General features: G+C 44.4%; 1 protein-coding gene across 3 annotated transcripts in view; it reads left to right on the forward strand.

Moving 5' to 3' along the window:
- The window catches only part of LOC112250001 (serine/threonine-protein kinase D3-like), a 64047-nt gene that overhangs the window by 37576 nt on the left and 2133 nt on the right, over positions 1 to 24338 (forward strand). For 2 of the 3 annotated variants that reach the window (XR_006083355.1, XM_042321537.1), the window contains exons 2-17: positions 1266 to 1404; positions 6751 to 6882; positions 7166 to 7323; positions 9797 to 9989; positions 11325 to 11402; positions 11877 to 12057; positions 12810 to 12933; positions 13058 to 13135; positions 14828 to 15104; positions 16194 to 16246; positions 17811 to 17883; positions 18338 to 18444; positions 22273 to 22434; positions 22896 to 22994; positions 23268 to 23535; positions 24169 to 24254. Coding sequence is in view for 2 of the 3 variants with exons in the window: in XM_042321537.1 (XP_042177471.1) it covers positions 1266 to 1404; positions 6751 to 6882; positions 7166 to 7323; positions 9797 to 9989; positions 11325 to 11402; positions 11877 to 12057; positions 12810 to 12933; positions 13058 to 13135; positions 14828 to 15104; positions 16194 to 16246; positions 17811 to 17883; positions 18338 to 18444; positions 22273 to 22434; positions 22896 to 22994; positions 23268 to 23535; positions 24169 to 24254 (2208 nt within the window). In the remaining variant the exon portion in view is untranslated. The remainder of the gene's footprint in view (positions 1 to 1265; positions 1405 to 6750; positions 6883 to 7165; positions 7324 to 9796; positions 9990 to 11324; positions 11403 to 11876; positions 12058 to 12809; positions 12934 to 13057; positions 13136 to 14827; positions 15105 to 16193; positions 16247 to 17810; positions 17884 to 18337; positions 18445 to 22272; positions 22435 to 22895; positions 22995 to 23267; positions 23536 to 24168; positions 24255 to 24338) is intronic. The other variant, XM_042321538.1, reaches the window with a different exon arrangement.

Genomic DNA, 24338 nt, shown 5'->3' on the forward strand with positions numbered 1-24338 from the left:
ATATTGAATCATGGTGAGATTTACTTCATCCTAAAGTATAACATGAGATGACCCTATTTCTGACATAAAATACATGGGGACATATCACGTTGAGGGATCAACCATAAACAGTCATCCACCCTGTGGCACATCACATTTACATTATTCCATGCAGGCTCCATCCAATAGGAGACCTAAAAACTTCATTCTGATAGGATAGACGGAGGACATCTCACTTCCTTGTTTGCCTTCCTCAGTTTAGTCTGATTTGCATGTACATTATCTCTGTTACAGATTTCGGGGTCAGATTAACGTTCTGATTCTAACTCCTACAGAAACTGTGTCCTGTCCCCTGGGTGGATGGCTGTCCCTTGCTGATGTGTCGATAAAGTTTGGACTGTAATATAAATGACACTACCATTTACTATTAGCAGAGTTCAACAAGCAGTTGACCTCTATAGACACAAAGCATTGTCTCTTGACATACACAGGACTGTGTGGTTTTGTCTTCATGGGCTACTGCTTAACTGATGACTGCATCTGAATATTTTATGTGTTATTTGTGGTCACCGTGCCTTTTAGTAGTTCAGTGTGTCAAGTGGTGGGTTATTGCTTCTGGGGGGCGTCTGTATGCTGTTGGGTTGAACTGGGCTGGTTGGCTTGTGGTGTGGTGTATTTTAGTATGTCAGTCAATCAGTCAATATGGCACAATGTTTGGGATTCCCTGTGTGTTATGGTCAGTTGGGTGTCATATTGTTTGGGTTGGGGATGTGTTATGGTCTTGTCAGTTGGGTGTCATATTGTTTGGGCTGTACTGTATCTGCAGCTGTAGGAGGACAGATGGCTAAAGGCAGCAAGGTGTCAATGACAGGACCTCATCATAATTCATGACTAGAGGAGATTCATCTCTGCAGCTCCTAATGAGAGCTGTGCAGCTACCAGTCCGGTGCCTGTGGGTTCAATTTCCTGCTGTCACTCGCTCTGTGCTGTGCTGGCTGCTGCACACACACTCCATGCAAACTGCAAACACACTCCATGCAAACTGCAAACACACTCCATGCAAACTGCGCTTCACTCGTTTCCTGCTAGTAGTGTAGGTCTACATGGGCCCCATCCACAATCCCTTCTCAGAAAAAAAACATTGCTCTATATGCCTTAACTAAAAAATAACTTTTAATTGAGAATCCCAGGCCTGAGTTATACATACTATCAGTTATTGGAAGCACTGCACTGTGACATATTGTGTAAACTAAACATATCTGTAATACTTCTCCTCCTCCTCCCAGTTCCCAGAGTGTGGATTCTTTGGCATGTACGACAAGATCCTTCTGTTCCGCCATGATCTAACTTCAGAGAACATCCTGCAGCGACTAACGTCAGCGGAGGACATCCATGAGGGAGATCTGATCGAGGTGGTCCTCTCCGGTGAGACCTGGAAAAGGGTTGGAGATACTCCATGTCACAAGAAATGAGGTTGATATCGAGAGATGAGGTTGATATTGAGAGATGAGGTTGATATTGAGAGATGAGGTTGATATTGAGAGATGAGGTTGATATCAAGAGATGAAGCAGATTAATGCAGGGTAGTAACATTATGAGTTGCGATTATGGTTCGTTGTTTAGCTAGCTAGCTACACGTCTAAATAAAAGACTCCACTATGCAAGTAACCATTTCAATAGAATGTTCATGATATCACTGCGACAACTGTCAATAGACAGAGATGGTAAATCTACTCTTTCAGAGCACTCTCTTCTGATTGTGCCATAATAACAGAATCAATTTACGAACGCTCAACACCTGTTGAATATGGCCAGTGTCAGTAAACGTTGGCAAAAAAAGCATAATTAAATTGTTGCCAGGAATACAGTTACAGTCACCTACTTTCTGGATAACATGAAAACAGCCTAACCAGCTCTGCTACAGTGAGTAAAATGGTCAGAGTTCTCTCATTTGTGTCTGGAAGTAGCTAGCAAGCTAGCCAAAGTTAGCCAGTTAGCTTGGGTGCTTGATTGCTGTGGTTAGGGTCAGAACGCTCGGATCAACCATACTCCTCGGCCAGAGTGTCCAGTGTGCACTCTGAATGCTCCGAGAGAGAAACGCTCTGAATTTATGAACCGGTCGATCTGACAACGCTCTGAGCACACTCTGGCACTTCAGATTTAATTTATGAACCGGTCGGTCTGACAACGCTCTGAGCACACTCTGGCACTCCAGATTTAATTTATGAACCGGTCGGTCTGACAACGCTCTGAGCACACTCTGGCACTCCAGATTTAATTTATGAACCGGTTGATCTGACAACGCTCTGAGCACACTCTGGCACTCCAGATTTAATTTATGAACCGGTCGATCTGACAACGCTCTGAGCACACTCTGGCACTCCAGATTTAATTTATGAACCGGTCGGTCTGACACCGCTCTGAGCACACTCTGGCACTCCAGATTTAATTTATGAACCGGTCGGTCTGACAATGCTCTGAGCACACTCTGGCACTCCAGATTTAATTTATGAACCGGTTGATCTGACAACGCTCTGAGCACACTCTGGCACTCCAGATTTAATTTATGAACCGGTCGGTCTGACAACGCTCTGAGCACACTCTGGCACTTCAGATTTAATTTATGAACCGGTCGGTCTGACAACGCTCTGAGCACACTCTGGCACTTCAGATTTAATTTATGAACCGGTCGATCTGACAACGCTCTGAGCACACTCTGGCACTCCAGATTTAATTTATGAACCGGTCGGTCTGACAACGCTCTGAGCACACTCTGGCACTCCAGATTTAATTTATGAACCGGTCGGTCTGACAATGCTCTGAGCACACTCTGGCACTCCAGATTTAATTTATGAACGCAAGCGTAGTATAAACCAGCCTTTAGTCTTGACATTTTTGGTTGTTCAGTACATGGCCTCACATGTGAATCCTCAAAGAGATGGGTGGGGCTAAGGATAAAGAGGGTGTGAACGATGCTGTATGGGTTTAGACAAAGAAGTGCTCTCCCGTAGGTGTACCAAAACATTCAAGGGCCATTTTCTCAAAAGGGATGTTACAAGTCTTTTAACTTTCAAAGCAGATTTACTTTCCCATTGTTCCTCAACTGTAGTGTATTATATACAGTTTTCTAGCTCTGAGTCTCTACTTGTTTTTTTTTTAAACACTATTTAAAATGTTGCTACATAAGAGTGAATCGAGTCAGACCGTCACATTTAGGATGTGCCACATTATAGGTACAGGGATCTCTTTGTTTACCCTGTAACACCCCAGTGTTTCAGATCTCTCCAGATCTCTCCTGTGTAGCTACTATTTTGTCCATATGCCCACCCCCCATGTCTCTCCTATGTATCCCCTTCAGTATTCATCCCCTATGTCAACCTATGATAACCCCACAACATTTTCGGTGGGCATATTCCCTTTCAATGGCAGTGCCTTGTGGTCTGTTGTTGATCATCCTAGGTGTGAAACTCAACCAACACCTGAACAGCTACACACCCCAGAGTAGTATTAATGTAGAATTCCAACACACAAGATGAAATGTATGAACTCACAGCCCAACCACACAAGACTCAACCCCAGACCACTTCCTGATCCTCTCTGCTTGTTTTTGGTGCAGCACGGCCCCACAGTCAGTGCAGATGTAGTGTTGATTAAGTTTTAGTCTGACTGTTCTATATGTTTCTCCATCGCCTGCTACTCTGTGTGCTCAGGATAAAAGACTAAAATGTTGTGTTTTTCCCTCTCTGGTTTTGCCCAGACAGGGCTGCTGAGTTCAGCTCGGTTCAGATCCCTGTCACCTTCTTTGTTCTGCTCTATTCTGCTCTATTCTGCCCTGTTCTGTTTTGCCTTATTCTGCCCTGTTCTGCTCTGTTCTGCTCTGTTCAGTTCTGATCTGTTCTGCCCTGTTCTGCTCTGTTCAGTTCTGACCTGTTCTGCTCTGTTCAGTTCTGACCTGTTCTGCCCTGCTCTGCTCTGTTCTACTCTGCTCTGCTCTGTTCTGCCCTGTTAGCCTCTGTTCTGGTCTGCCCTGGTCTGCCCTGTTCTGCCCTGTTCTACTCTATTCTGTTCTGTTGTAATGTGTTCTGCTCTGTTCTGCCCTGTTCTGCTCTGTTCTACTCTGTTCTAATGTGTTCTACTCTGTTTTTCCCTGTTCTACTCTGTTATGTTCTGCTCTGTTCTGCAAGGTCTAAGCTGGTGTCTCTCAGAGACCGTGGCAGATTACTCTTGACTCCCAATTTCAAAGCCATGCAATTTATATTTCTGCAGTTGCTGATTCTCCGTGATTGATGAGGACGTTGATCCTGACCTGATTAATGTTGCTCATGCACTTTCACATCTATCCCCACCTAGTAATTGTTAGATTAAGGATAGGATAAGACTATTATTATCATGTGTAGTCTTATGAATACATTTTAGGTACCTAACCTGTGTGTCATTTAGAAAACCCATAGCAGAGCAGTGTGCAGAATGCTCTCATCTCTCCTCTAAAGTGAATAATTGCCCTTTCAGAACGCTGTCTGGTTTGTTGTGTACTCACTGAGAATGCGGTTGCTATGGCGCTGTTTTTCATTTCAACCACTTGGCCTTCATGTTCGCCTATTGATAAAAAGACAGAGGGGTTTATGAACAGTAAATCTATTTTCTTTGAAAACGGACATGAAATTAAGGGTTGGACTGAGCAAAGAGCAAAGGTGGCTAGACTTCAGAGAGAAAGAAGCCAATTTGTGCCCTCAGAGAAATGTCCAACAGGGAGAGAACAGGCATGTCACTCAACAGTTCTCAATGTAACTACATTAAAGTGACTCATGAATACCCCAATTAACTATGTCTACGTCCTAAATGGCACCCTATTCTCTATATAGTGCACTACTTTTGATCAGGACCCATACTACAGTTAAAGTCGGAAGTTTACATACACCTTAGCCAAATACGGCAGTTTTTCACAATTCCTGGCATTTAATCCTAGTAAAATTCCCTGTCTTAAGTCAGTTAGGATCACCACTTTATTTTTAAGAATGTGAAATGTCAGAATAATAGTAGAGAGAATGATTTATTTCAGCTTTTATTTCTTTCATCACATTCCCAGTGGGTCAGAAGTTTACATACACTCAATTAGTATTTGGTAGAATTGCCTTTAAATTGTTTAACTTGGGTCAAACGTTTCAGGTAGCGTTCCACAAGCTTCCCACAATAAGTTTGGTGAATTTTGGCCCATTCCTTTTGACAGAGCTGGTGAAACTGAGTCAGCTTTGTAGGCCTCCTTTCTTGCACACACTTTTTCAGTTCTGCCCATAACATTTCTATAGGATTGAGGTCAGGGCTTTGTGATGGCCACTCCAATACCTTGACTTTGTTGTCCTTAAGCCATTTTGCCACAACTTTGGAAGTATGCTTGGGGTCATTGTCTATTTGGAAGACCCATTTGCGACCAAGCTTTAACTTCCTGACTGATGTCTTGAGATGTTGCTTCAATATATCTACATAATTTTTCTACCTCATGATGCCATCTATTTTGTGAAGTGCACCAGTCCCTCCTGCAGCAAGCACCCCCACAACATGATGCTGCCACCCCTGTGCTTCACGGTTGGGATGGTGTTCCCCCTTTTTCCTCCAAACATAACGATGGTCATTATGGCCAAACAGTTCTATTTTTGTTTCATCAGACCAGAGGACATTTCTTCAAAAATTACGATCTTTGTCCCCATATGCAGTTGCAAACCGTAGTCTGGCTTTTTTATGGTGGATTTGGAGCAGTGGCTTCTTCCTTGCTGAGCGGTCTTTCAGGTTATGTCGATATAGGACTTGTTTTACTGTGGATATAGATTATTTTGTACCCGTTTCCTCCAGCATCTTCACAAGGTCATTTGCTGTTGTTCTGGGATTGATTTGCACTTTTTGCACCAAAGTACATTAATCTCTAGGAGACAGAACTCGCCTCCTTCCTGAGCGGTATGACGGCTGTGTGGTCCCATGGTGTTTATACTTGCGTACTATTGTTTGTACAGGTGAACGTGGTACCCCGTTTGGAAATTGCTCCCAAGGATGACCCAGACTTGTGGAGGTCTACAATTTTTCTTCTGAGGTCTTGGCTGATTTATTTTGATTTTCCCATGATGTCAAGCAAAGAGGCACTGAGTTTGAAGGTAGGCCTTGAAATACACCCACAGGTACACCTCCAATTGACGTCAATTTGCCTATTTGAAGCTTCTAAAGCCGTGACATCATTTTCTGGAATTTTCCAAGCTGTTTAAAGGCACAGTCAACTTAGTGTAAGTAAACTTTTGACCCACTCATATGTCTGAATAGTAACACAACCACAAAGGCACAATGTTCAAGTCAACTATATTGACCGTCAGGCAGTAGGTTACATCCTGGATGTCGATAAATGGTGATTCAATATGTAGCTAGAGTCGTCAGAAAAGTAACAGAAAATTACGGGGGAGACGTTTTGTGGTCAGAGGCGATAGGACGGCCACCCATTCATCAGCTGGGTCTGTTTTGTACTTGACATGCATCTGAAAGGAATTAACAACACTCTGAATCAGAATGACAGTTGAAAAATAATAACATCATGACAGTCTTGTAGGATTGGGGCGATTTCTACTGGCTTTCTGCTAAAGGATTGGCCCACTTCATTTCAAACATTCTAATGGTTTGATCATGACTCATCACAATCCATTTCCTCTGGTATTCATGTCCATGCTTGTCTCGCCTCTTTGTTAATGTTGTTTTTCTTGCAGTACACTAACCCAGTGTGTGTTTGTGTCTCAGCTCTAGCCACTGTCGAGGACTTCCAGATCCGGCCCCATGCCTTGTATGTGCACTCCTACAAGGCGCCGGCCTTCTGTGATGACTGTGGGGAGATGCTGTGGGGCCTGGTCCGACAGGGCCTCAAATGTGAAGGTATGTCTGGACCCTGCCCCAGTGCCCCCTCAGCCCAGAGCTACTGATCCCAGTCACGTCACTCCTGACCTAGGTTTCACCTCAAATCAAATTCCTGTCTCACATAGGCCCGAATCAAAGCCTGTTGAAGTTTTCATCATATGTAACCTGATAGAAGAGTAAAACAGCACTGAACATTCACCTGGATACAGGTCATTCACATGACCTACACTATACACTATAAGTCTGAGAGAGAGAGAGAGACATGCATGTATGGTTTCTAAGTACTGTGCCTCCTCTATAGGGTGTGGGCTGAACTACCACAAGCGCTGCGCCTTTAAGATCCCTAACAACTGTAGCGGGGTGAGAAAGAGACGGCTGTCCAACGTGTCCCTGCCTGGAGCCGTGCTGTCCGTCCCCCGCCCAGCCCCCATCGAACATGTCCCTGTTTCCCAGGAAGAGGTAGGGAGACACTCTCAGTCCTTGTCCCAAATAGGACTCTGTTCCCTATTTAGTGCCCATGGGGCTCTGGTTAAAAGCACTATGTAGTGAGTACACACGTGGACGAACACACACATACACACACGCAAGCACGCACACATACATTCCGTATACAGGCAGGCACTCAGTCAGGCTGGCCAATTAGTGGTTGGGAGCCTAAAGAGAGTGTTTATGTCAAAACGCTGTGTATACATATCAAAACCCAGGGACCATTTTACTGAAGAAACAAGGCTCTTCATGTTAATCACTTTCATAAAGTCATTTCAGCTCCTCCTAATGCAGTATTGTACCGTCTAAACAAAGGATTATTTGTGATATTATTAACTTAATCCACTTCTCACTCATTCAATATATAACATTATATATTAAATAACATAATGCTAAAAACAAATACTCTTGATTATTTTCCTTCCCATGCAATTTGTGTCTCAAAATATTTATGTAGTGGTCAGTTAAGTTGATGTTGTGATGTTTAAAATGACCACCAAGATGTGAAATAGCTTTTTAACAAATGTGCCTACAGTGTTGTGGAAGCTACTCTGAAAATATAGTTTACCAAGCTACCAATTACTGGAAGAAGTTAAGCTACACAAAGCTACCCTTAAGAAAAATATAGTTTACCTCACTAAAGTTACTATGAAAAAGTAGTTAATTTACACCCCAAACCACTTTGTGAAAAATTATCATATCTAAATCTAAAATGTCATAGACTACAAATTGCAAGAATAAATCTCTCTGGAGTCAGGTGTTAACAGGATGTGTTCTTTAGCTTATTAACCATAGTGAGATTTAGGCAGGTCTGATGCTGAAAAAGAAAGGAAATTCTTGCCTACTTCACCCATATTTTATTTTAGCAAAAAAAAGTTGTGTGTAGTTCCAGTAGTTAGCTACACCACCACATGTCAATAAGTAATGAAGTTCTGAAAACACTACCAAGATTTGAATTTAGTTCAACTACCACCAAACTACTGCACAATCTAATTAAATTTCTACTAATCAAATTACATTTAGTACACTACTCCAACACTGTGTACCTAGCTATGTATGAACTTGTGATTAGACAATTATTACAAATAAGATACAGTAAAGGTGATACTCAACACAGCATGGTTGACTCTGCTCTGCTGCCTCCCAGTCAAGACAGACCAGCAGCATGGTTGACTCTGCTCTGCTGCCTCCCAGTCAAGTCAGACCGGCAGCATGGTTGACTCTGCTCTGCTGCCTCTCAGTCAAGTCAGACCGGCAGCATGGTTGACTCTGCTCTGCTGCCTCCCAGTCAAGTCAGACCGGCAGCATGGTTGACTCTGCTCTGCTGCCTCCCAGTCAAGTCAGACCGGCAGCATGGTTGACTCTGCTCTGCTGCCTCCCAGTCAAGTCAGACCGGCAGCATGGTTGACTCTGCTCTGCTACCTCCCAGTCAAGTCAGACCGGCAGCATGGTTGACTCTGCTCTGCTGCCTCCCAGTCAAGTCAGACCAGCAGCATGGTTGACTCTGCTCTGCTGCCTCCCAGTCAAGTCAGACCGGCAGCATGGTTGACTCTGCTCTGCTGCCTCCCAGTCAAGACAGACCAGCAGCATGGTTGACTCTGCTCTGCTACCTCCCAGTCAAGACAGACCGGCAGCATGGTTGACTCTGCTCTGCTGCCTCCCAGTCAAGGCAGACCAGCAGCATGGTTGACTCTGCTCTGCTGCATCCCAGTCAAGGCAGACCAGCAGCATGGTTGACTCTGCTCTGCTGCCTCCCAGTCAAGTCAGACCGGCAGCATGGTTGACTCTGCTCTGCTGCCTCCCAGTCAAGACAGACCAGCAGCATGGTTGACTCTGCTCTGCTACCTCCCAGTCAAGTCAGACCGGCAGCATGGTTGACTCTGCTCTGCTGCATCCCAGTCAAGGCAGACCAGCAGCATGGTTGACTCTGCTCTGCTGCCTCCCAGTCAAGGCAGACCAGCAGCATGGTTGACTCTGCTCTGCTGCCTCCCAGTCAAGGCAGACCAGCAGCATGGTTGACTCTGCTCTGCTGCCTCCCAGTCAAGGCAGATGAAACAAAGCCTTTTCATAAGCTCTGTTCATTGTCACCCAATGAAATCTCTTCTTTTTTTGTTTTACACCAGCTACTTCTCTCCTGCCTGGTTGACTCTCCAGTACCTTTCTAAAGAAGTGGTGACTGAAAATACTGTACAATAAAATCTGTGTGAGATGTTATTCAGAACATTACAGTCTGTAGAGATGATACAACATAAAATACACAGTATGGTAATGTCTGGAATGTTTTTCCTATTTTTTTAACAAATTTACTCTTTCTTTCTCTTGTGCTATCTGTTATCTTTTCCTTCCCTTTCCCCGTTGTGCTACCTCCCCCTATCCCCTACCCTCTCTCGGTCTGTCTCTTCTCTTCTCTTCTTCCTCTGTCTCTATCTGTCTCTCATCCCCTCAGCAGCGCCCTCTCCAGGGGGCAGGGAAGGGTAACAGCCTGTTGAGCGGCAGGCCTATCTGGATGGAGAAGATGGTGCTGGGAAGGGTCAAGGTGCCTCACACCTTCTCAGTGCACACCTACACCAGACCAACCATCTGCCAGTTCTGTAAACGCCTGCTGAAAGGCCTGTTCCGCCAGGGCATGCAGTGCAAAGGTGAGGCACTCCAAACACTGGAAGTATGTTGTTTAGCTAGAGGGATCCTGAGTGGCACAGCGATCTAAGGCACTGCATTGCAGTGCTAGAGGTGTCACTACAGACCCGGGTTCGATCCCGGGCTGTATCACAACCGGCCGTGATTGGGAGTCCCATAGCGCGGCGCACAATTGGCCCAGCATCGTCTGGGTTACGGGAGGGTTTGGCCGGGGTAGGCCATCATTTTAAATAAGAATTTGCTCTTAACTGCCTAGTTAAATAAAGGTTCAATAAAATATATAATCTAATTCAAATGATTAACAGTAGATGTAAGATCTTAATGTGACTATGATGTGCATAGATACAGTGGGGCAAAAAAAGTATTTAGTCAGCCACCAATTGTGCAAGTTCTCCCACTTAAAAAGATGAGAGAGGCCTGTAATTTTCATCCTAGGTACACTTCAGCATTTGGATGATCCAGAAGAAGATTGGGAGAATGTCATATGGTCAGATGAAACCAAAATATAACTTTTTGGTAAAAACTCAACTCATCGTGTTTGGAGGATAAATAATGCTGGGTTGCATCCAAAGAACACCATACAAACTGTGAAGCATGGGGGTGGAAACATCATGCTTTGGGGCTGTTTTTCTGCAAAGGGACCAGGACGACTGATCCGTGTAAAGGAAAGAATGAATGGGGCCATGTATCGTGAGATTTTGAGTGAAAACCTCCTTCCATCAGCAAGGGCATTGAAGATGAAACATGGCAGGGTCTTTCAGCATGACAATGATCCCAAACACACCGCCCGGGCAATGAAGGAGTGGCTTCATAAGAAGCATTTCAAGGTCCTGGAGTGGCCTAGCCAGTCTCCAGATCTAAACCCCATAGAAAATCTTTGGAGGGAATTGAAAGTCTGTGTTGCCCAGCACCAGCCCCAAAACATCACTGCTCTAGAGGAGATCTGCATGGAGGAATGGGCCAAAATACCAGCAACAGTGTGTGAAAACCTTGTGAAGACTTACAGAAAACGTTTGACCTCTGTCATTGCCAACAAAGGGTATATAACAAAGTATTGAGATAAACTTTTGTTATTGACCAAATACTTATTTTCCACCATAATTTGCAAATAAATTCATTAAAAATCCTACAATGTGATTTTCTGGATTTTTTTTCTCATTTTGTCTGTCATAGTTGAAGTGTACCTAGGATGAAAATTACAGGCCTCTCATCTTTTTAAGTGGGAGAACTTGCACAATTGGTGGCTGACTAAATACTTTTTTGCCCCACTGTATGTCCATATGGCATCTTCGTACAGTCGGTTGAGTGAACGTGATGTTGAATCTTCGTGTTTTCAGATTGTAAATTTAACTGCCATAAGAGATGTGCAGCCAAGATACCAAGAGACTGCCTTGGTGAGGTTTCCTTTAATGGAGGTAAGTTTGTCTCAAGTGTATAGCTACCTAAAATTGCCTCCATAACTTGTCCCCACTATTTAGTCAAAAGCATTTCTGCCCCCAGTGTACTGGATGTATTGATGGATATGTGGAAGAATGCCTCCCCCATGTAGTAAGTAGTTAGCCAGGTCCCATACGCTATGTACTGTAGCCAACTCTTCACATGTACTGTTCATACAGTAGGGACCCAGGCTAGTAAGCAGTACATACCTTTACCACATGTACAGTTCATACAGTGGGATACCAGGCTAGTAAGCAGTACATACCTTTACCACATATACAGTAGGATACCAGGCTAGTAAGCAGTACATACCTTTACCACATGAGGACCACAGTGGAAATAAGTGTATTTAATGTGTCATCCTCTGGGATTTGTTGTACTTAATTGTTTCAAATCAATCAATCCATTCATGAATCAATATCACGCCCCTCCTACTGTGTCTCCTGCCCCAGAACCAGCCAGTCCTGGCCCCGACTCTGAGACTACCATGGAGGTGGACAACAGTGATGTGAACAGTGAGGGCAGCCAGAGCATGGAAGACCCAGAGGAGCCCTCCACCCCAGACGACAAGTTCTACATTGAAGGGCCCTGTCTGGATGGGGACAAGGACGAGGACACAGTGAAGGCTATCAGGTACTTACTTAGGGCCATATTCAATCTGTATCACCGAAGTGTTACAGATTGGGCAATAGAAACTTAAAGGTAATTTCCGATTGAGCTGACATATGCAGCATTTACCATGAATGCATTCTGTGCTAACGCAGGAACATTGCCTTTAAATGAGCTGAACTTCTGCGATACAGATTGAATAGAGCCCTTAGTCCTCTTCTCCCCAGGTGGGACATAAGGCTGTAACATTCTTCTGGCACTCGAGTTGGTCTTTGGCTACATTTGTGTCATGTCCCGTGAGAGTCTCATCTCTCCCAACTCAGCCACCACAGACACTGGACTGGAAGGAATATGATGTTTCATGAAATGAATATGTATAATGTGTGCAGATGCGTTCAATTATGGAGTTCCTTGTGTTCTGTTGCATTTCGTATATGAAAATAGTTGTGAGTTTGTTGTTACATCACATAAGCTTTATGAATGTATGTCAATGATTTGGCAATTGACATTACCCAAAAATGGGTTGATCCAACGTTGTTTCCATGTCATTTCAACCACCCTAAAAAAAGTGAATCAATGTGGACAACTCATTGGAGTTGCAAAAAGTCATCAACTGAAGGGCATTTCCTATTTTTTTCACCCAACTTTTAACCTAAATCCAATGACATGGTGACATGTCTCAACCAAATGTAAATCAAAACTTGTCGTTAAACTGATGTCTGTGCCCAGTGGGTAGGCATACATTTGTTCATACGTGCTCTTGTCATTTTGTGTAGCCCCATGACAAGCAGTTTCATCCCCCTAATGCGGGTGGTTCAGTCCATAAAACAAACCAAGCGGAAGAGCTCAACCATGGTTCGGGAGGGATGGATGGTCCACTACACCAGCCGTGACAACCTGGTAAGAAAACTCTTGCATCATCTAAAAAAAAAAGAGAAAGAGATTGCGATTCAATAGTATTTTTCAGAGATGCTATTTGAGGTTTTGATGATAACTCACTGCTTTGATCGTTTTTTGTTTTCAGAGGAAGAGGCATTACTGGAGGCTGGACAGCAAGTGTCTGACCCTGCTGCAGAACGAAACGGGAACCAAGTATTACAAGGTTCAAGACCGGTCATCACATCTCTTATTAGACGTCTCTGTCCAATTATAGAAGTTACACAGACAATAAAAAGTCATTGACAGGTCAAAAGTGACAGGTCTAAAGTGTAGTGTGAAGCTTGGAGACAAGCTAGAAAAGGTCCTGTCATTCCAGTTATTGCTTTCTATTTATGTAGTGAACATTTTAGTAACGCTTGTGGTGTTATTTGAAGAAAGTAAGGTGTTGCCCTCATCCTCCCACAGACAGACAGGCAAGGCTGTCTTTTCCCTCTCTATTCTCTCCTCCTTTCATGTTCTTTTTGCATCAGAGAGAGAGAGAGAGAAAGAGAGAGAGAGAGAGAGAGAGAGAGAGAGAGAAAGAGACAGACACAGAGAGAGAGAGAAAGAGACAGAGACACAGAGAGAGAGAGAAAGAGAAAGAGAGAGAGACAGAGAGAGAGAGAGAGAGAAAGAGAGAGAGACAGAGAGAGAGAGAGAAAGAGACAGAGACACACAGAGAGAGAGAAAGAGACAGAGACACAGAGAGAGAGAGAGAGAGAAAGAGACAGAGACACAGAGAGAGAGAGAGAGAGAGAGACACACACACAGAGAGATAGATAGAGAGACACAGAGACACAGAGAGAACGAGAGAGAGAGCGAGAGAGAGAGAAAGAGAGAGAGAGAGAGAGAGAGAGAGAGAGAGAGAGAGAGAAAGAGACAGAGACAGAGAGAAAGAGAGAGAGAGGGAGAGAGAGAGAGAGAGAGAGAGACAGAGAGACACAGAGAGAAAGAGAGAGAGAGAGAAAGAGAGAGAGAGAGAGAGAAGAGAGAGAGAGAGAGAGAGGAGAGAAAGAGAGAGACAGACACAGAGAGAAAGAGAGAGAGAGAGAGAGAGAGAGAGAGAGAGCAAGAGAGAGAAAGAGAGAGAGAGAGAAAGAGACAGAGAGAGAGAGAGACAGAGAGAGACACAGAGAGAGAGACACAGAGAGAGAGAGAGAGAGACAGAGAGAAAGAGAGAGAGAGAGAGAAAGAGACACAGAGAGAGCCCTGTGGCTGAATCTCTGAGCGTGCTCCTCCTGTGGCAGACCGACCGTCAGGGCCAGGACTGGCCTGGGGGGCTTCCCTGTGGTGTCTCTGGCCGTTCCTCCCTCCCTGCCTGCTTGGCAGGCTGCCAGCATGCCTCGTGCCCAGAACGGGGAGGCACGTCCTGCCTTTTAATCAGGGGAGCGCTTTGCTTCCCCCCTGACCCGGCGGAGCGCCCTGTCATGTGGCATGCTCGGCAAACCACAAGCAGTTAATCTTATACTGGCGACAGAGGCCCGGATGGGCGCAGCAGACTGGGCTGACTGAGAGACGATTGGCTGGCCAGCAATTCTCTCTCTCTCTCTCTCTCTCCTCCTTGTGGGTGTGTTGGTTCGCTCGGCTACAGCAGCGGAATGTTAAAATGGACTTGAAAAGCCCCACACTCTTCATTCCTCAAAGGCTGTCAGAGAGTGAGGAGAAGAGAGTAGAGACCATAGCTGAGAAGAGGAGAGAGGGGACCTGGTAGAGCTGAGAGTGTAGTAATTCCTGGGACAGTTAGACGTTAGGACGCTATAGGTGTACTTTTTAGCAGCTGATTGGAGTACCTCAACCTCACGGATCATTTGATTGGCTGACAATCCATTGTGACCTTTGGTGACCTTTGACCCTGCTCCTCTGACTCCGTCCTCAGGAGATCCCCCTGTCAGAGATCCTGCAGGTGGAGCAGGCTCAGGACTTCCACAGCCTGGCCCAGGGCAGCAACCCCCACTGCTTCGAGATTATCACTGCCACTATGGTCTACTATGTGGGGGAGAATAACAGTGGTCACTTCCATAACCCTTCCCTGGCTGCCACGGGTGTGGGGCTGGAGGTGGCCCAGGGCTGGGAGAAGGCCATCCGGCAGGCCCTGATGCCCGTCACTCCGCAACCCAGTGTCGGCACTGGCCCCGGACAGGGCAAGGATCACAGTGAGTAGAATTGTACCCTGGCCTGCTGCTAATGTGATTGAGATCTGCTGAGGAGATCAGGCAAATGTAATGTCACGCAATTTGTATGTTTTTATGAGTGTGTGTGTGTGTGTGCGCGCAGCTGTGACCCCCCTCTGCCTGTTCAAAGTGTATTACTGGAAAATTAAATGGTGACATTTTAAGACGATTTAAGAGATTTTAGAGGATTTTCAAGCTCTTTTTGATTTCTCTCTGGCTGCAATTAGTGATAGGGAAATTCCTCCCATCATTTAATTAATGGAGAGTGATATAACATCATTCAACTCAAACAATCTGTAGTCACACAAAGGAGTATAAAACAATGTTTGGTCATTTGATGGTTAACTACTGTCACACAAAGAACGCGTCTCACATGCTCAAACTAGTGGCCTATTTACTGCAAGACCAATTAAAAAGAAGGCCGTATTGGTTGAGGTCTTTGGGTTCAATTTTGCATCAAGATTGTCTGCATCCCAAATGGCACCTATTCCTTATGCAATGATTCTTGTCAAAAGTAGTGAACTACATAGGGCATAGGGTGCCATTTGGGATACAGACTTTGTTCCACTGGCCTGTGCATACAATACAGACAGTATTATATATTTCTCTATGGATTGTGTTACATAAACCCAGCCTTTGGTTGACCCAGCTGATTGGTATTTGGTGGCCCACTACTGGGACAGAGTGCTGGTATAGAACACTGGATACGACCTTAACCACCATGGCTGGGCCTGGGTTCAGAATCAATGGAAACCCCAATGGAAACATACTGAATGCACAGGCTGTGCTTTCGCCTTGCGGGTTTCTACTACTGAATAGTGGCTCTAGCCTGGTCCCAGATCCGTGTTCTCTTGCCAACTCCATTGCTGTCAAGCCATAGCATGAAAACGAGTTGGCATTAAAGCACAAACAGACTGCCACTCAGGCCAGTTAGGATTTAGTTGTTATTAAAATATATATCAAAATATACTTAAGAAAATTACCATGTGTCCTTGGTGTGTCCTTCTTCAAATAATGCTTGATCATTTACTATTTTTGAAGCTCCACATAATCTGTTTCTTGTCTCTTCAGAGGACATTTCTATCAGCATATCAGTGTCTAACTCACAGATCACAGAGAATGTGGTAAGTGTCTATCCAATACAGCATATTAGCTGTGTATAGCTACAGCTCCACAAGCATTCCTGATAACTAAGGAATGTAGGAATATAAAAAATATATTTCCTCAATCTACATAATGACAAAGTGAAAACAGGTTTTTAGAAATATTAGCAATTTTATAAAAACTTTAAAACAGAAATACCTTATTTACATAAGTATTCAGACCCTTTGCTATGAGACTTGAAATTGAGCCCGAGTGCATCCTGTTTCCATTATTCATCCTTGAGATGTTTCTACAACTTGATTGGCATCCACCTGTGGTACATTCAATTGATTGGATATGATTTGGAAAGGCACACACCTGTCTATATAAGGTCCTACAGCTGACAGTGCATGTCAGAGCAAAAACCAAGCCAGTAAGGTATTGTCCGTAAAGCTCCGAGACAGGAAAATGTCTGCAGCATTGAAGGTCCTCAAGAACACAGTGGCCTCCATCATTCTTAAATGGAAGAAGTTTGGAACCACCAAGACTCTTCCTAGAGCTGGCCGCAAGGCCAAACTGAGCAATCGGGGGAGAAGGGCCTTGGTCAGGGAGGTGACCAAGGACACAATGGTCACTCTGACAGAGCTCCAGAGTTCCTCTGTGGAGATGGGAGAACCTTCCAGAAGGACAACCATCTCTGCATCACTCCACCAATCAGGCCTTTAAGGTAGAGTGGCCAGACGGAAGCCACTCCTCAGTAAAAGGCACATGACAGCCTGCTTGGAACTGGCACCTAAAGGATTCTCAGACCATGAAAAACAAGATTCTCTAGTCTGATGAAACCAAGATTGAACTCTTTGGCCTGAATGCCAAGTGTCACATCAGGAGGAAACCTGGCATCATCCCTATGGTGAAGCATGGTGGTGGCAGCATCATGCTGTGGGGAGGTTTTTCCACAGCAGGTACTGGGAGACTAGTCAGGATTGAGGGAAAGATGAACATAGCAAAGTACAGAGAGATCCTTGATGAAAACATGCTCCAGAGCACTCAGGACCTCAGACTGGGGTGAAGGTTCACCTTCCAACAGGACAACGACCCTAAGCACATAGCCAGGACAATGCAGGAGTGGCTTCAGGACAAGTCTCTGAATTTCCTTGAGTGGTCCAGCCAGAGCCCGGACTTGAACCCGATCGAACATCTCTGGAGAGACCTGAAAATAGCTGTGCAGTGATGCTCCTCTTCCAACCTGACAAAGCTTGAGAGGATCTGCAGAGAAGGGAGAAACTCCCCAAATACATGTGTGCCAAGCTTATAGCACCATACCGAAGAAGACTCGAGGCTCTAATCTCTGACAAAGGTGCTTCCGCAAAGTAACGAGTAAAGGGTCTGAATACTTATGTAAATGTGATTACATTATTTATTTTTAAAATAAATTGTCAAACATTTCTAAAAACATGTTTTTGCTTTGTCATTATGGGGTATTGTGTGCAGATTGAGGAGGGGGGGACAATTTAATCGATTTTAGAATAAGACTAACTAAATGTGGAGAAAGTCAAGGGGTCTGAATACTTTCCGAGGACACTGTATGTCTTTTGTCTTCTGCAGGATATCAGTTCAGTCTACCAGATCTTTGCTGATGAGGTCCTTGGATCGGGCCAGTTTGGGATTGTGTATGGAGGTAAGTCAGACTGACTCCACAGTATTTCTGTTGGCTTCATGTACATGGTGAAGTGGAGATGAAATTCAGTCCTGATGAAGACTAAAGGGCCGAAATGGTTTGGTTTTACTTTTACCAATAACAAAGCACTTTTATCAACTTCCACTGTCCTCCAAGAGTTCAGTTTGCTCTTCAATTCATGCACCTTAGTTGGAGTGCGAGGTAGAGGAAGTGTTCCCTTCCGTTTGGCTTCATGTACATCCATCCATCCACGTTTCCTCTCTTTAAAGTTTCAATCACTGGGAGGGGAAGACTACTTATTTTTCTTTCTATGTTATGCAAATCAACTTTCATTAGTAGAATTCCTTTCTCTGTCTGTTCTATAGTTCGAGACAGAGGAAGAAATACAGACAGTTAGTTTGCTACAGTCTGCAGCGAGTAGTCTGTGATTTATCTGGTTCATTCTCATGTGTAGGTAAACACAGAAAGACTGGGAGAGACGTGGCCATCAAAATCATCGACAAGATGAGGTTCCCTACCAAGCAGGAGAGCCAGCTGAGGAACGAGGTGGCCATTCTCCAGGTAGATAAAAGACAGAGAAGCCTGGCTCTTTTACAGCCAATCTAGACCCTGATAGCCTGGGAATCTAAAGTAGCTAAGTTTCACTATTGTTTCACTTCACAACAGTAGTGAAACATAAAGATTTGGTTCATGCTAGATTTGTGAAAGACTGTTGTGAAGAAATGTTAGACTTTTTTTCAGATTTCAGAGTACGCCTGTGGACCCTGGTACACACACACATATATATATATATATATATATATACACACACACACAGTGGGGCAAAAAGTATTTAGTCAGCCACCAATTGTGCAAGTTCTCCCACTTAAAAAGATGAGAGAAGCCTGGAATTTTCATCATAGGTACACTTCAACTATGACAGACAAAATGAGAAAAAAAAATCCAGAAAATCACAATGTAGGATTTTTTATGAATTTATTTGCAAATTATGGTGGAAAATAAGTATTTGGTCAATAACAAAAGTTTATCAATACTTTGTTTTATACCCTTTGTTAGCAATGACAGAGGTCAAACGCCTTCTGTAAGTCTTCACAAGGTTTTCACACACTGTTGCTGGTATTTTGGCCCATTCCTCCATGCAGATCTCCTCTAGAGCAGTGATGTTTTGGGGCTGTTGCTGGGCAACATGGACTTTCAACTCCCTCCAAAGATTTTCTATGGGGTTGAGATCTGGAGACTGGCTAGGCCACTCCAGGACCTTGAAATGCTTCTTACGAAGCCACTCCTTCGTTGCCCGGGCGGTGTGTTTTGGATCATTGTCATGCTGAAAGACCCAGCCACGTTTCATCTTCAATGCCCTTGCTGATGGAAGGAGGTTTTCACTCAAAATCTCACGATACATGGCCCCATTCATTCTTTCCTTTACACGGATCAGTCGTCCTGGTCCCTTTGCAGAAAAACAGCCCCAAAGCATGATGTTTCCACCCCCATGCTTCACAGTAGGTATGGTGTTCTTTGGATGCAACTCAGCATTCTTTGTCCTCCAAACACAACGAGTTGAGTTTTTACCAAAAAGTTATATTTTGGTTTCATCTGACCATATGACATTATCCCAATCTTCTTCTGGATCATCCAAATGCTCTCTAGCAAACTTCAGACGGGCCTGGACATGTACTGGCTTAAGCAGGGGACACGTCTGGCACTGCAGGATTTGAGTCCCTGGCGGCGTAGTGTGTTACTGATGGTAGGCTTTGTTACTTTGGTCCCAGCTCTCTGCAGGTCATTCACTAGATCCCCTCGTGTGGTTCTGGGATTTTTGCTCACCGTTCTTGTGATCATTTTGACCCCATGGGGTGAGATCTTGCGTGGAGCCCCAGATCGAGGGAGATTATCAGTGGTCTTGTATGTCTTCCATTTCCTAATTACCTATTGCAGATTCAGTCTTCCCAGCCTGGTGCAGGTCTACAATTTTGTTTCTGGTGTCCTTTGACAGCTCTTTGGTCTTGGCCATAGTGGAGTTTGGAGTGTGACTGTTTGAGGTTGTGGACAGGTGTCTTTTATACTGATAACAAGTTCAAACAGGTGCCATTAATACAGGTAACGAGTGGAGGACAGAGGAGCCTCTTAAAGAAGAAGTTACAGGTCTGTGAGAGCCAGAATTCTTGCTTGTTTGTAGGTGACCAAATACTTATTTTCCACCATAATTTGCAAATAAATTCATTAAAAATCCTACTATGTGATTTTCTGGATTTTTTTTTTCTCCTTTTGTCTGTCATAGTTGAAGTGTACCTATGATGAAAATTACAGGCCTCTCTCATCTTTTTAAGTGGGAGAACTTGCACAATTGGTGGCTGACTGAAAACTTTTTTGCCCCACTGTATATATACACTACCGTTCAAAAGTTTGGGGTCACTTAGAAATGTCCTTTTTTTTAAAGAAAAGCTATTTTTTTTTTGTTCATTAAAATAACATCAAATTGATCAGAAATACAGTGTAGACATTGTTGTGAATGTTGTGAATGACTATTGTAGCTGGAAACGGATTCTATATGGAATATCTACATAGGCGTACAGAGGCCCATTATCAGCAACCATCACTCCTGTGTTCCAATGGCATGTTGTGCTTGCTAATCCAAGTTTATCATTTTAAAAGGCTAATTGATCATTAGAAAACCCTTTTGCAATTATGTTAGCACAGCTGAAAACTGTTGAAGAAGCACTAAAACTGTCCTTCTTTAGACTAGTTGAGTATCTGGAGCATCAGCATTTGTGGGTTCGATTACAGGCTCAAAATGTCCAGAAACAAAGACCTTTCTTCTGAAACTCGTTAGACTATTCTTGTTCTGAGAAATGAAGGCAATTCCAAGCGAGAAATTGCCAAGAAACTAAAGATCTAGTACAGCGCTGTGTACTACTCCCTTTACAGAACAGCGCAAACTGGCCCTAACCAGAATAAAAAGAGTGTGAGGCCCCGGTGCACAACTGAGCAAGAGGACAAGTACATTAGAGTGTCTAGTTTGAGAAACAGACGCCTCACAAGTCCTCAACTGGAAGCTTCATTAAATAGTACCCACAAAACACCCGTCTCAACTTCAACAGTGAAGAGGCGACTCCGGGATCCTGGCCTTCTAGGGAGAGTTCCTCTGTCCAGTGTCTGTGTTATTTTGCCCAACTTAATCATTTATTTTTATTGGCCAGTCTGAGATATGGCTTTTTCTTTGCAACTCTGCCTAGAAGGCCAGCATCCCGTAGTCGCCTCTTCACTGTTGACGTCGAGACTGGTGTAACCCTAACCCTAACCCTAGTCTCCCATCCCCACAGCATGATGCTGCCACCACCGTGCTTCACTGTAGGGATGGTGCCAGGTTTCCTCCAGACGTGACGCTTGGCATTCAGGCCAAAGAGTTCAATCTGGGTTTCATCAGACCAGAGAATCTTTTTTCTCATGGTCTGAGAGTCTATAGGTGCCTTTTGGCAAACTCCAAGCGGGCTGTCATGTGCCTTTTACTGAGGAGTGGTTTCCGTCTGGCCACTCTACCATTAAGGCCTGATTGGTGGAGTTCTGCAGAGATGGTTGTCCTTCTGGAAGCTTCTCTCATCTCCACAGAGGGACCCTAGAGCTCTATCAAAAATTAAGGACACCTTCTTAATATTGAGTTGCACTCCCCTTTTTGCCCTCAGAAGAGCCTCAATTTGTTGGGGATTAGATTGTACACAGTGTCGAAAGCTTTCCACAGGGATGCTGGTCCATGCTGACTCTAATAATTTCCACAGTTGTGTCAAGTTGGCTGGATGCCCTTTGGTTGGTGGACCATTCTTGATACACATGAAAAACCTAGAAGTGTTGCAGTTCTTGACACAAACCAGTGCTACTTAACACCTACTACCATACCCCGTTCAAAGGCACTGAAATCTTTTGTCTTGCCCATTCACCCTCTGAATGACACACATACACAATCCATGTCTCAATTGTGTTAAGGCTTAAAGATCATTCTTTAACCTGTCTCCTCCCCTTCATCTACACTGATTGAAGTGGTGACATCAATAAGGAATCATAGTTTTCACCTGGATTCACTTGGTCAGTCTATGTCATGGAAAGAGCAGGTGTTCCTAATGTTTTCTACACTCAGTGTGTGTATATATATATATATATACACACACTGAGTGTAGAAAACATTAGGAACACCTGCTCTTTCCATGACATAGACTGACCAAGTGAATATATATATACTGTGTGCGTGCATCACTTTGCTCATCATAGTTGAGGTCATCTGTCACCCAGCCCATTGTGTATTGTCTCTAAGGTCTTCTCCCTCTAATTGCACATCAGGGATAAATGATCTTTTAAACTAATTGAATTGAATTGAATCCCTGTCTCCCTGCCTGTCAGAACCTTCACCATCCTGGCATCGTCAACCTGGAGTGCATGTTCGAGACCCCCGAGAGGGTCTTTGTTGTCATGGAGAAGCTCCATGGAGACATGCTGGAGATGATCCTATCCAGTGAGAAGAGCAAGCTCCCTGAGCGTCTCACCAAGTTCCTGGTCACACAGGTCACTACTCAGTACTCAGTAATATCTGTGATCTACCTCGTAATGACCAACACGGTAACACTTTGCATACAGTGTTTTTATTACTTTATAATTGTTCCTGTCAGTACAACGTAATAACTATTGTAATTAATCATTATTACACTGTACCTATAACAGTTACCCAAATCCTTACCCTAGGCCAGTGGTTCTCAACCAGGGGTACTAGGACGCCTGGGGGTACTTGGCCAATCAACAGGGGGTACTTGAGAAGACTCATGAGACCTACTGTTAAAATGTACATGAGTGGGTACTTCAGGGTTACTCTAGGCAGAGCAAAATTCAGTTGGTGGAACCACTGCCCTAGGCCTAGTGCCTTTTAGAGGTAATTACACAATACAGTCCAGCCAGTGGACAGCCACTGTAATGATAAGTACCATAGCTCAGCCAGAAGTAAGTCACCCCATGTGCTTCCTGACCCGCAGATCCTAGTGGCTCTGAGGCATCTCCATTTTAAGAACATCGTCCACTGTGACCTGAAGCCTGAGAATGTGCTGCTGGCCTCTGCGGAGCCCTTCCCTCAGGTGAGTGCATGAGCTGTCCACCACAACATCATGCAATGCAATATTGATTTTGTTACTATGTTCTATTTACGTAAGTCTGTGGTCCACCACAACAAGCTAACTGAAGTACTGACTCATTATGCTATTGCTTTATTTAACCAGGTTGTTATTGTAAAAGAGAATTTGTTATCAATCACTTATAATTACTTTGCTAACTAAATAATAGAAAATGGAACTTACCCATAAGGCATGACAGCTCAGTGATGGCCTTGGTTCCAATGTGTGTTCCTATAGGTGAAGCTATGTGACTTTGGCTTCGCTCGCATCATTGGCGAGAAGTCATTCAGGCGCTCTGTGGTCGGCACACCCGCCTACCTGGCACCCGAGGTCCTACGCAGTAAAGGTTACAACCGTTCCCTGGACATGTGGTCGGTAGGTGTGATCGTTTACGTCAGCCTCAGTGGGACCTTCCCCTTCAATGAGGACGAGGACATCAACGACCAGATCCAGAACGCTGCCTTCATGTACCCTTCCAACCCCTGGAAGGACATCTCTGGAGAGGGTAAGAGAAGTGCATGCACCCCAAATGGCACCCTATATTTTGATCATGGCCCATATGTATAGTAGGGAATAGGGTGCCATTTGGGATGTAGCCTGTGTGGGTCGACCTGTAGACCACCTATCTACCTATCTCCCGAGTGTTGCAGTGGTCTAAGGCACTGCATCTCAGTGCAAGAGGTGTCACTACGGTGCCTGGTTTGATTCCAGGCTATATCACATCCGTCCGTGATTGGGATTCCCATAGGGCGGCGCACAATTGGCCCAGCGTTGTCCAGGTTTGGCCGGGGTAGGCCGTCATTGTAAATAAGAATTTGTTCTTAACTGACTTGCTTAGTTAAATAAAGATAACATTTGCTGTGGTTTTACCAGTGGTATTCACCTCTCAGGGTCTGTTCTCTTTCAATCTTCCACCTCAGAAAAAGAGGCCTACTTCTCATCTCTTTGAAATGTCTTTGGAGCTTTGAGGCTGAGAACAGCAGAATAGTTTTGTAGTCATAATTGACTCAACCTAGAGGTAGCCATGTATTTCATTCTAGTCTAGAGTGGCCAGAGTAGAGGGATGGATGGATGGAAATGTAGATATCACTTGTTTCTGATGTCAATGTTGTCCATGTTGGTCCATCCATACCCACAGCCACAGACCTGATCAACAACCTCCTCCAGGTGAAGATGAGGAAGCGTTACAGTGTGGACAAGTCTCTCAGTCACCCCTGGCTCCAGGTAACACACCTGCACAGTGACTACTTTGTCACACTACATTCATCACATCATTAAATGCAACATGTATATGATGTTCAGTTTACT

The sequence above is a fragment of the Oncorhynchus tshawytscha genome, linkage group LG05 (assembly GCF_018296145.1).
Source record: "Oncorhynchus tshawytscha isolate Ot180627B linkage group LG05, Otsh_v2.0, whole genome shotgun sequence".
In the NCBI taxonomy this organism is placed as follows: Eukaryota; Metazoa; Chordata; class Actinopteri; order Salmoniformes; family Salmonidae; genus Oncorhynchus; species Oncorhynchus tshawytscha.